This window comes from Melopsittacus undulatus, chromosome 8 (assembly GCF_012275295.1).
Source record: "Melopsittacus undulatus isolate bMelUnd1 chromosome 8, bMelUnd1.mat.Z, whole genome shotgun sequence".
Classification (NCBI taxonomy): domain Eukaryota; kingdom Metazoa; phylum Chordata; class Aves; order Psittaciformes; family Psittaculidae; genus Melopsittacus; species Melopsittacus undulatus.
Window position 1 is genome coordinate 54421486 of NC_047534.1, and position 13386 is coordinate 54434871.

At 44.0% G+C, this 13386-nt stretch overlaps 1 protein-coding gene across 1 annotated transcript in view; it reads right to left on the reverse strand.

Moving 5' to 3' along the window:
- Positions 1-13386, reverse strand: part of CPS1 (carbamoyl-phosphate synthase 1) — an 85923-nt gene that overhangs the window by 27174 nt on the left and 45363 nt on the right. The window contains exons 22-25 of the mRNA XM_034065453.1: positions 8439-8580; positions 6383-6448; positions 5753-5816; positions 2563-2744 (exon numbers count right to left, since the gene is read on the reverse strand). Of these exons, the coding sequence (XP_033921344.1) occupies positions 2563-2744; positions 5753-5816; positions 6383-6448; positions 8439-8580 (454 nt within the window). The remainder of the gene's footprint in view (positions 1-2562; positions 2745-5752; positions 5817-6382; positions 6449-8438; positions 8581-13386) is intronic.

The following is a 13386-nucleotide window of genomic DNA, read 5'->3' on the forward strand; positions in this document are numbered from 1 at the left end:
GGCAGAAGCTGTTCCCTGTGAGGGTGCTGAGGCACTGGCACAGGGTGCCCAGAGAAGCTGTGGCTGCCCCATCCCTGGCAGTGTTCAAGGCCAGGTTGGACAGGGCTTGGAGCAACCTGCTCCAGTGGGTCATGGCAGGGGGCTGGAATCAGATGATCTTGAGATCCTTTCTAACCCAAACCACTCTGTGGTTCTATAATTCTATTATTTGGTGATGGTTTTACCTATGCTTTGCTAATGATCCAGGACTTTTCAGAGTATTTACCTCTCTTCACTGAAGACTGAACACCAGAGGAGGCTAATGAGCAGGACTGTTTGACAGATCAGTCTGAAATCATGGCATTATTCATGCTTTGTCTATGAAGCTGGGAGAGATGGTTATTTGCAGGACTGGTGAGGAGTCTTAGAATTGCATCCTGACTTTTTAACTTGATCGTTTCCTTAGGGACTGCCTTCCAACTGCATTTGCCTGAGGGAGTACTCTGTTAATAGGATATTAGCATTTGGCTCACTCATAGCAAATAATATATTTTAGACTACACTCTGCTGGAGGTCTGGAGCCTGTCCCCAGGTCTGCCTATGTCCTTTTACATAACTCTTTGCAGCCTCTCCTCACAGACCCCGTTTCCCTGCTTACAAACTAGGCATAATGACGCCATTCCCTTCTGTTGTTACTAAAGTGTTGTAAAACAACTGTTTATTATTCATCTTGGGGTTTATTAGCTTGCACAATCCTAACTTTGGATGTTGAGGCTGAGACCCCCTGATGGCTTTAACACCTCCAGAGCAAACATCAAATTGGTTGTTTTCTGATTGAAGTCAGAGTAGGAGAATCCTCTGCTAACTCTCAGCACATCTCTCCCTTCTCATTCCCAACACTTCAGCTCTTGCTGCCTTCCCTGTGCCTTCTCTGCTCTTACAACCACTTTTTGGCTTATTTTACAAGCAAAACAGGCTAAATACATGCCCAGAAGCATAAGTACAGTGCCCCTGATGAGCACAGCTGGCTGAGCTGGGGAAACTACCCGAGTGTTCTTTCCCTTCAGCTTGGAGTACCAGAGGATGCTATTAGGTCTTGAGATCTGCAATGCCTCCCATCAAACTCTCCAAGCTCTGCTGTAACAAGAAGGATGATGCAAGTTTCAATATATGTGCATTATTCTTTTCACATAGTTTTCTTACCCAACTTGCTTAATTACTAGCACTATGTGTTTAAATGAGTAGTTGCTCCCTCATCACCTATCTCTACCTCCTCTTTGATCCTGCAGTAATTAGAGGATGTGTTTCATCAGCGCTATTTGTCTGACAAACTGTCACAGCAATTTCTTCCACACCCCAAGTTCAGCAGTTCAGTTTTGCTTAAGCAAACAAGAGTTTGATGCTTACAGAGCTGAGCCTTGCTCAAAACCCAGCCTTGAAGACCCCACAGGAGTCTTTTGGCCTGTCCTAAATCTGTGCTTTCCAGCAGCAGGGTCTGATTTTATGAAAATCTAAAGAGCCAAACCAACATGTACACATAGGAAAGTGTGAACACACAGTCTAAAGATGGTATTCTGCAAATTGTTTAAGAACAGAGCTTAGAGACAGGGCCTCGAGTATTGATGTGTGCTTTTGCTTGGTTCCAAATATGAGAATGATCAAACATAAGCAGGTTATAAAAACATTGTAGAAACTTGCACCCATTCACAAAAGAGATGAGCTCAAATTGCCACATATTGGGGAAAAAAAGAGCCAAGAAAAGGAGAACTGTAAGTTAAAACTTATGGATTTAACTAGGGTTATGACCTGCGTTCTGCAATGTTGCTTCTGCAAGTTATACCGTCAACTCACACTGAACTTTAAGGGAGGTGAGATTCCTGTAAATACCTTTGAAACCCTCAGCCACAAATGAAGATGAGTTTATTACCAGTTAGAAATATTTATCATACTGGGACCAGCTGTATACAGTATATATCCTCTCATGAACAAATCTGTTTGGGACTCTTCTTCATCTCTTAGTATCAGCACTTCTGAACACTTGAAAACTCCTACCAGACAAGTGCAACGTCTGGATCAGGAGCTGGATCATGTTTTTGTTTGATGGCCATTCTAATGCCCCTGCCTGATCTGCCTGCACATTGGACCACATTACCACTGTATCACAAGGCCTAGACTGCAAGTTCTTGAGCACATGTTAGTGTTACACGCATCACTTGTTCTACTGCTTCAGGAGGAGTACTTGTGCTTAAAGTCAAGGATATGCTCAAGTGCTAAAGCTCAGCACCACAAGGGCAGAACAATTTGTGCGATAAATGACTGTGCAGCAAATTAAATCTGCTTGTAAATATTGCACAATATGGCATCTTGCAAAATAATTTAATATTTATTTGGCATTCATTATTGAGCAGGCTGCTAGGAACATCAATGATGTGTAAAATGCAACACTGGGATCCAAACCAAACAGCTTTTACTAGCAAGCTCTTTCCCCTCTCCCCCAGCTGCTCCACCAAAGCAAGCTAGTGACATGAATTCTGAAGTTCGGTTTGCTTCATGGCTTTTTGTTGTGCTTCTGCTTTCCTTTACCTCATATTGGTAGATGTCCAGGATCCTTTCCAGTGACAGCTCCTCAAAGTACAGTCTGTCACACTCATCAAAATCTGTGCTCACCGTCTCTGGGTTGCAATTCACGACGACAGTCTTGTTGCCAAGCTGACGCAGTGTGCGGATACTGGAGACAGCACACCAATCAAACTCCACGCTGCTGCCTGCCAGGAGACAGAAAAGTGGGCAAGGAAAGGAAGGATGCAAAGAAGAAAACATAAGCAGACATTCTCAGCATTCAGGTTTAGAAGAGAAAAAGAACCAGAACAGCATTCCCTCCTGTCAGCTCAGAACAAGAAATCTAATTGTCCTCCCATGGAAACTAATGATCCACAAACGTGAGCCTCCAAGCACAACAGCTAAGTTGGCTCAGCTCCCCAGGAGTGACAAGCCTCCATAACATGCCTGTCATCCTGTACTCATAAACACTTATGTCTGTCATCTTGTGCTCATACATACTTCTGTCTGCTCTTGTTGCCCATCCAGCTACTATTGCCTCCCAACCAATGCGCTTTGAGGTACGAGGCAGAAGCTTAGAGGTGACCAAACTGAGTGCCCATTATTCTAAGGCAGCAATATTTACTCCAGGAAGCACAAAGTATTTGTACAGATAGGGTTTAAAAACCAGAAGACTGAAGTGTTTTGTACCTTCCAGAAGAGCAGAGTATGGCTAACCTAGCAAGAGAAGAACTGCAGGTCAGTGGGTTTGACTTTTGTGGTGACCCCAGATGAGGCAAATCAGTAGCACAACACCTTTAGAACCACTCTGTGCTCCTTTTATCTTGGTTCAAAGGCCACAGTGACTGTGGCAACACTGAAAAGCAAGCACATCCTTACTGTCCTGAACCCTGAGTAGGTGGCTGTAGCCACCTCTAAAGAGGCACAGAGGGAGCTGAGGTGAGCACCAGAGCCTGGGGCTTGGCCTTGGGCAAGCTGCAGGACTTGAGACTCAGGCAGTGCTCCAAGGCTTCAGGCAGTGCTGGATTCCAGACTTGTTCTAACAGATACCGTCCCATAAATTTCAATACTCAAAACATCTAGGAGGAGTACCACAAACATGGAATAATGTGTATTAAAAAAAGTCATTAAATGGTTATGCTTATAGTCTACAAGAAAACCTTGGCTTCATCGTGATGCATTCGCAGTCATTACGTGATAACAATGGATATTTTTATATATATGTGTGTGTCAAGATACGTTGGAAATTCAGCCTGTGCTTAACTGTACCTAGTCACAAACAGATGGCTGGCACAGGTCACTCACAGGCACACCATTTATTTCTCTACTTCTTCAAACAGGAACCTCAAAACATGCCTAGGCCTCTGCTAAAACTCCACAGAAGAGGAGGGGAATCAAATCCTTTAGGACACAACGGTCACCTGGAGTCCCCATCTGACTGCTTTAGATACAACCTGGGAAAACAGCTGAACACTTGTAAATATATTCCAGTCACATCTGGTAGTGGTCATGTCCAAACAGTGGGAAAAGGGAAGACAGCAAATAATTAGTAATACTTGTAGTGTCTGTTGTAACACAAGAAGACACTGTTCCTCAGAAGATAATTGCTGCATCAATACAGGCACGGTTTTGAACTCGTTTTCAGGTTTCAACCATGTTAAACCTAAATGCACACCTTAAGATTTCCAAAGCATGCTGCTGGTCCACACAGCTGGTGAAATAGCTTTATACAGCTTTCAGGGCTGACTTTCACATAAACAAACTCCCCTTCCAGGACAGGCAGCAAGTGAAGAGCAATGGACCATGGAGCACAGGTCACACACTGCAGCTCAGGCTTTGAGGTGCCTCAAAGCCAGCTCTGAAGTTCAAGAGTGTGCAGCTGAGCAGATTCACATCATGTTTCTCAGTTTTCACAAAGAAAATAAGAATCTTGTTTGAAATAAAAGTAACATCACCTGTTTATCTTCCATCCAAACCACTGAGCCCTTTCCTGACCCATTCCTTTTATGTTACTGTAAATCCACAGGGAACACTAACTTGATTCCATTGAATTATGATTACAGTTCTGAAAGCAGAGAGGAAAAGCACGCTGCTCCCTTGCCTTCAAAGGATTGCAAAAGGAATAGAAAAATCAACTTGGCTATTGCACCTAGAAAGGAAATCTTTTAGAGGTTCAAGGAATGGTTTTCTTTTGCAGCCTTTATTTAGTTGTAACCTCTTCCCAAACATTGTCTTGGATCTAATCAAAGCTATAGAACAGGTAAGACTAAGATGAGAATAGGGAGTTTTAGGTGAAGAGGGCAAAACATATTCACATACATTTGATCAAATCATTAAACCCCACTTGACTGACAGAAAGGCTTATAAAAAATAAGCATCACCATGGAGTGTTCCTCCTGATTTCACTCATCTCAACATTCCTGCAGGAAACTGAGTGCAAAAAGACACATCCTGCAATGAGCACCAGGAGTGACACGTGACCTGTCCATCCAAGCAGAACAAATGGGCACAGTTTTCCATTTCAGCTTTCAAACACCATCACCACTGCTTGTGAGAGGCAGAGCAAAAATATTTCTGAATCACAAGCAGTTTTTTTCTTGTCAATAATTGCAAGCTATTTGGAAAGATCCATTAAAAGAATAAGTGAAAGTCACCCATATAGAGGATTCAGCAGTCTGACTACTCAATACTCATAGCCATGAGGAAACTCTTATGCTGCATAATCATATGAGTGGGCTAAAAAAAACAACAGACAGAGAATTGCTTGAACAAAAGCAGCTGAAGGTATCCAAATACTGTCATTGTCACCTATACTTACAGTAATAAAATGTATAGTATGTAACAACATAGTCATGAGCTGGCAATAAACACATAGGACAGGTATGGGAGCAACAAACTGCTACAAAAGGTATCAGATACTCAAGACCTTAACATTCCCAAAAAGTGAGATTAATAATAAATCCCTAAAACTTTGTGGAAATCACGACTCGGTGACTCAGTGAAAACTAATAAAACTCTCCTGGCTTTTCCAGAGTGTGAAATGAAGACTCCAAGTAAGTGTAAAAGGCAAACCTTGTGTTAGGAATTGATGTCATGTGCACTGTGCTCTGGAGGGTTTTGTCACCATATAAGAGGAGGAACAAATGAACCACAAGAACATCGAAAGAAGGCTCGAGGGTACAAGGAGAACAGAGGAGTTGCAAGAAAGATTTACCTATGTGATATGGTCCACAGCCCAACACCATCACCCCACAGTCATCAAATTTTACATCATGTTCCTGAGAAGGGAGGGAGAAAAGTCATTAGGATCTGTACTCCACTGCACCTAACTCCATGCTTTTCAGAACAGTTTCTGGTGCTCAGCCCGTATCTTACAGCCTGATCCTTCAGGCTTTAAGTCTGATCTCATTTACTGCAGTGTAAGTCAAGTGTAACTCTACTGGAATTAGCAGCGCTGCACCCAAACCAAAGGAGACACAGCATCTCTGACCTAGCTATTTGAGCAGTGTAAGGAGATACTAAGTTTCACATGAAAATGAATGCTAGCTAGGATGAGTGAAACATGAGTTCTGTATTCCTAGCACTTGACCTGTACACAGAGAATGCAAGTACACGTGACACATGAGAGATCATAACAAGAAAGGGGCATTAACACTAAATGCACTGGATCAGTGTCAGCAAGAGAAAGTGTCAAGCCCGCTGTAAAGGGATCATAAGTATCAGCATCCAGAATAATTGCTACAGACACTCACACCTCTGCAAGACCTCCAGAAATAATAATGCAGCACAGAGGAAAGAGATCAAACTAGACAGCAATGAGACTGCTGTTTCCAAACGTGCCTACCTGCCCGTTGTAGGTGATGTAGAGGTAATTAGTTACCGCTGGGTATTCTGCTGCCAGTGTGTCGATCTGTATGGGGAAGAAGAGGAGGGACTGTAACTTGGCCAGTGCAAGATCTTTCTTACATGCAGGTGTTTGGGGTTTTTCTTTTCCCTCTTTCCTTTTCTACTCCTACCTCTCTCCTATCACTTTCCCATCATGTCTTTCCCATCCTGTCCTATGATTTTCCCATCATGGCTCACAACGTTTTAGTCTGGTGGGCCCATGACACTTCAGGCCATCAAGGCAGAGATGCAACATACAGATGGGCTTGTGATCAAGGGGTGGACTTAACAACTATCATCCAGGTTATTCATGAGTGTGAGACGTGCTGCAATTCAACAAGCAAAACAGTTAAAGCCTCTTTGGTATGGAGGAAGATGGCTGAAGTATAAATATGGGGAGGCCTGGCAGATAAGGTAAGGGCAAACCCACTTGTGGGATTGCTTTTGCTCAGGGAACCAGACATACTAACCCTTTTCTACTCCTAGTGCTCTCCTATTATTTTCCCATCATGTCTTTCCTCAAAAGGAGGTGATGTGGGCTGGCAACACAGCATATGCCTGGCTCTCCCCCAAGACCCCACAGTGCAGTCAGCAGGACAGTCTACCACCCCCTTCTGAGCTGCAGTTTTAGCTCTGCATCTCTTTGGTAAATACCTCTACAGCCCAGGAACTTTCCCCATCCATCCCTTCTTGCCAAGGCCCTTGTTCTCTAGCTAGTTCGGCATCACTGAGTACACAGGTTTCCATTCCTCCAAGTCTCCTGTCCTCTTTAGCTGCTCTGGGATCTTCACACTATACTCTTGACCTCATCTCACTCCCATGCTCAGTACAAACACACACACAATATTACATTGAGATCATGACAAGTAGCAGTAAGCAGTGCAAGCACCATGTATTTATGTTACAATATAACTCATGTCTTGATAATTAAATGGTACACAAAGCAAGAGTGATTTTCTACCACCCCTTCTATGTAGTTTTCAACAATTTCTTATGCAATTAAGTCACCAGAGAGCCCAGAAGAATAATTGCCTGCTAGGCTGCTCACTGTCTATTTGTGTCAACTACTTATTGCATGTTATACATGGTAACTAGCCCATCCAGGTCAGCAGTGACTGCTGAAGTTCCCTGAATGAAGAGCTGAACCACTTCTACACAGAATACTGATCAGGGAGCTATAGTAAAGCAGTCCTGACATGAATTTTTACATGCTATACCATTTAAAAACCTGTCCAGTCTTTAAGTATTCTCAGGAATCCCCCACTGCCTGTCCAAATCCTTGTGACTAATGAAGAATGTGACCTTATGTCATTAGCACTATGTAAGTGTCTGCTGCTCATCACTGTTACTAATACTGCAACTTGTACTTCATGGCACCTGGAACTGGGCTTGAGGATACATATGGGCTCTTTCAGATACACTTAGTAGTTTGGGTTGGGGTTTTTTCTTCCCCCTTTAAGAGCAAAAATCCCCCAACTGGTGGCAATTCAATACCGACATACCTTACATGCAGCAGCAGAACACCTAGCACAGCACTCATGACACTGCTATGAATACTAGATGAGCTCATTACGCTTGTGCCATCACAATGAACAGCAAATGAACCCGTAACAACAGCATACTGCAAATAAAGTATTAGCCTGTAAAAAGTTACTACCAAGAGAAAAGACATATGACACTTTTCATGGTCACGCCATGGAGGGCCAGCATTCTTACTCAGCCTTTCCCTGAAGCCAGATAGCTGTGCTTCCTCCCAGCCACACAGAATATGAACGCGACTATTCTGAGTCGCTCTATGGGGATGATCATGTCATTACATTGATGCCTGAAGTGTGGAAGTCACAGATAATGTGGGTGAAATTTGTTCTTCTCTAATGTCAATGTCAAAACGCTCAGGGATGTTAACAGAGCCAGGGCTTCCACTTGGTTTAACTAAGCTGGTTCTAACAGCACAGAGGTCTCCTGCCCCTTGCACTCTTGGAGGCCTCCACTGAAGAGTGATGTTTCTCACATACCTGTTTCACCCAGGGCACTATATTGTTCCTCAGTCTCAGCTGACGGCACTGGACTTCAGTCAGCTTCAGGCATTTCCCAATCTGTTTGTCTGAGAACCCGATCTGTTTGGCTCTCCTCAGGGTCTCTTCTGGAACTGTTTCACTGGGATTGAATAAGAAAAACACCTCTGCGTGAGGCTTCACAGGAACACTTAGAAGACAGAGGAGTGCTTGGGTCTTCTATACTGCAATAGGGTTGCTATAGCATAGTACACATAAAGGAAAATCCAGCTCATTTATGCAGTCCTCATACATAAAAGATCTTTTGTGTGCTGGATGCCCCCCACAAGCACCTATAAGAGAAAGTCTACAGGCAGGCTGCTGATGCTAGGAAGTGAAACGCTTCCTTTCCTTGCATTTTTGAGACAGAATGAGTGACTCATGGTGAAGTCCATCATCTCCTAGGCACCATTCTTCATGAAGCTAGCACAAGGTCATTTAGTATTACAGCCTCCATAGAGGACTTGCAGCGATTCCTTTCTTGGATTCAGCATCCCCACATCTCCAGACCCAAACTTTAACTCCATCTCTCCTCCTCCCAGTCTAAATTGCAAAACATAGGCCTACAATTTGTTCCATACAAGACCTTCTTTCTGTTGTTGAGGATGTTCTACCTTCAGAAACAGCCACTCTTTAGAGAAAGCAGCAGACTTTCAGAGATGCGCAGCATAAGCAACCAGCACAGCTCACACGCCAGGTAGGTTTTTCCTTCTGACAGTCTCAAGTATACTTTTGTCCACATCATTTGTGTTCCTCCTCGCATTATGAAAACGGGGAGAGTGGTATAGCCAGGGTAAGGAGGGACACCTTTTATTTCAGATTTGCAGTCAGGCTCTCTCAATACTTCCCTCTGTTCCTGTTCTCCTGGTTTGGTGCTTCAGAAGTCCCAGTTTTTGCTGTTTGTTCCAAACACGTTGCTTTCCCCGGCCATCTCTGCAGCTCAGCAGTTTCCTGCCCAGTTTGCTTTTGACTTTTTCCATCTCCATTCCCCTTTTACTCCCTCCACTTTTTTCTTTCCCCCAATATCTTTGTTCCACTCTGGCTTGACTCCACCTGTAGCCCTCCTAGTTTCTGCCTGCCTGTTTCCAAGCTACCTTTCCGAAGCTTAGCTTTCGCACAAGCACAGAAAAAGCCTATGTATTTTTATCAGCACTTCTGCTTTTCATCTTCATTGCCAAGAGCATCCCTGCCTGCCCAATATATCAATATTTTATGAGCAAGCAAGCTCTGAATCAGGAAAAAGGAAATGATTAGCAAACAAGCAATTTTCCTAAATCAGAGCTTTTGAATTATGTCCTTTGCTTGATGGTATTTTTAAATAAATAGCATTATGTTATTTGAGTGGGAGGAGAGGGGTAAGACCGCTTTATTAGAATGTGTCAGGAAGCTGAAGCATGAAAGAGAGTCACCGGATTGGATTTTCCACTCTGGCTTAGGCACAGAGCAGCTCTGCTGCCCTTGGTGAAGTCAGGCTAGCATAAAACAAGCAAGAGTCACAGAAATGTCAGACTCCTGGAACGGTTTGGGTTGGAAGGGACCTCAAACCAGGTGTTCTGAGAGCAGAACTGAGGTCCAGATGTTGGGGTTCAGATCCCTGGGTTTTCTTCTGTGAGTTCCCCAATGCCACCTCTCCTTTCCCCGCAATATGAGAACAGGGTGCTTCACCTCCCTACAATAGCAAGAGCGGACAGCTAGTGAGGGGATCTTCAGAAAGGAAATCCCCATAACTGCTGTCCCCTGCACTGTGTCCCAGGCTGGCACTAGAACCAGCCTGCTCTGCCCTTGGGAAACTCCAGGCTGGAATAACACCTTCATTTTCCCCACAACCTTTCACCACATCGCCCTTCTACTCCAGCAAATCCTGCTCTTTGCTAGCATTAGAAGGAAAGAGACCTGCCTAATCCAACAGGTTATGGTTCCTAGGTTTTGGATTTAGTCCTGGCTGCAGAAAGACTTCCCCAAGTAAGACCCACTTTGCTGCACCAGAGTACATTAAAGCCTGCAGTCCCCATTCACTAATGCCTCCACCACATAACTCCTTCCCCTTAGCCCTTTCTACTCTGATCTCAGCTCAGAGGCAGGATTTTTTGCATAAGGCATGGATGGGTCTTTTATAGGAAGAAACAAAGCAAAATCCATCAGTTCTCTGGCAAAACAAACAGTGGCCATCACCAGCTATTAAGAAGAACACAGCCACATCAGATTCCTTGCCTAGATCCAGCATTCCCTAGGTATGAGTGAGCAACCTGATGACCCCAAGAAAATGAGCCTGTTTAGTGCAGTTTACTCTTCCTCTGCCTCAGAAACACACATAGCTGGCTGTCATTTGATTACTGACAGAGAAAGAAAATTGCCTTCATTTGCAGCTTGTTTCAATTCAGTTTCTTTGTATTTCATTATAAGAGTATCATTCACTGTCATACCCCCCAGCAGGGTGGGTAGAAGAGAAGCAGTGATTGGTGACAAGATTCCATTGCCTTGGGCTAGCAGCGTAAATTAGGTTAAGACACTTACTAATCCATGCAAAAAGGTAACCAGTTTTGTACAGGAAAACCAATGCACAAGAGAAAAGCCGAGTACCTAAAGGGGAAATGAAACTGTACATTTATTTCCTCTGCTGCTCCTAATGCATGACAAAGGAAGAAGATTGGAGATGTAAAGAGATGTAGCTTTCAATGTAGCTAATAAGAAAGACGCAGTGGGAGCCTCTATTCCAGCAGCACCTAGACAGGAAGGGTTTTCTCTTACTCCATTTGCTATTTAATATCTTCACAGAAAACAGGCAAGAGTCAAACACGCAGGAGTGCTGCTTTCCAAGCACTTGCAACCAGAATCTACCATGAGATGAGAAACTGCAGCTCCCAGGGATTCAGAGGCATGACCAGAAGCAGCAGGCTGAGTAAGGCACCAGAATTGTTCCACTACATTTAAAGGGAACTGGATCAGAGAGCTACAAACCCTCAGCACCGGTATGGAAATCAGGCTGCCCCTCTGCATGTACTGGGCACACATCCTCATATCTGGACAATATCCATTTAGTAATAAGGGTAATTTTTAGTATTTATATCTCAGCTTTCATGGAAAGAATATAAGGAAAGATGCAAACAGCGTGGAAGGGTGATGCTTATCTTATACACAGCAAAACTGAGACACGCAGAGGTTAAGAGGTGATGCTTTTTAAGATCCAACATCCCCACTGCCTTTGCTCAAAGCAAACCCTTCCGACTTGCTGGAGACACTAAAACCAGTAAGAGCACAATCAGGCTGATCTTTTTGAACACTTGAGAGCAAATAACCCTTCTAAGAGCTCACTAGAAATCCAGCACTTAAAAGCTAAAAGTTCTCAGTTCTGGCTATTCCCAAACACATGACCCAGTCCTACATCACTGCTTCCCACTTTCCCCTGGAGCATCACTTACTTTTCAAACACAGAGCAAAATGTCTCCCAAAGATTAAATTCCCTTGCTGGTTTAGAATCACTTCTGAAACAAGGGATGATTATGTGGCTGTGATTCCAGAATCCTACAATGCTCCCTTTTCCTTAACATTTGCCTCTGCAAAAGGACAGTCACAAGTTCTAGAGCATCAGACACATACAGACTTCTGCACATTGCCATGAGCATTAAGTGGTTGCTCACTTCCTCAGAAGGCTCAAGTCCCCTGCACATTCTGCAGTTTCTGAACACTACAAGCCTTTCCCAATCCTTGCTTGTGCCTCCATTTCAGCTTCCGGTGTTGGTTTGCTGTTGTTTTGCTTCAGATTCCACCCTGTCATCTCTGGAACTCCATCCACTCACTTCTTCAATAACAAATGATAAAAGGAAATGGAATAAATTCCCCTTAATGAGGAAATTTTCACCTGGCACAGAGGACCTGAAGTGACTGGAAGAACGCTGGCAGCATTGCAATTACCAGGAGAGCTTGCTTGCTTCAGCACAGCCCTCTCTTCCACTTGACTGGCTTTCATCTGAGCCACCAGTTTAGGAGTAATGCTAAAGAAACATGCCAGCAGAAAGTCCCAGCTTGACATGGGAAAGAGCACTTTTTCCCCTGCCTCCCAAGTCAGGCTTTGCTTCGGTTTAGGTCTGTTGTGAAGATTACACCCATCCACATATTACTCAGGAGCATGTTAATGGGTCTTGATCAAAAGGATCTGGGATATTTTGTGAACAGAGGGGCAAAACCTGAGGTGGAAGCCTTTGGGACACAGCTATTGTCTCAGTTAACATCTGCCCAGTAAGCCTACAGGCTCACCCCTGGTCGCCTCTGGTTTATCTTGGCAGCAGTTCATGTGGCTTGGACACACACACAGGATCTGCAAAGATGAGCACACTTCAGCTCAGCCCACCAGCCTTAAACTGAGCTCTTCCTAAAGCTGGAGGGAGTGGATTTAAGCCCAGACTAGAGTTTCACTATGGCAAGCAAACTGAACCAAAAGCAAGAAGCACTGGAATCAAAATGCCTCAGGCCCAGTCCTGAGAGCACTTTTCCTCTCTCGGTAGTCATAGACTTGAAGGGTTTCAAAAGCCTACTTGATTTCAGGCTGGATTATGTACAATGACATATTTTTCCTCTTCTCCTCATTGTCCTGCTCTGCTCCAAGGCTCCTAGTGGCTTCCTTGATTGCTCCTGATGCTTTACAAGATTTCAAACACGCTACAATTAAAATAATGAGATCGGTGTATAAATTCTCTCCCTGCTTCTCTTCTCAAGGAGACAGATTGTTACCATTCCTCCCCTCCTGAGAAACTCATGACATGACTGACAAAAAGCTGTCAAATGAGTGTTTAGGGAAGCAGGAGCTGTAAACCAACAAATCTCAGTCACTGAACAACTATCACTCCAGCACTCTGCATCCTCAACATCCAGGTCCCTAGGCTAACAAATCTCATTGTGGACATCTTGATAT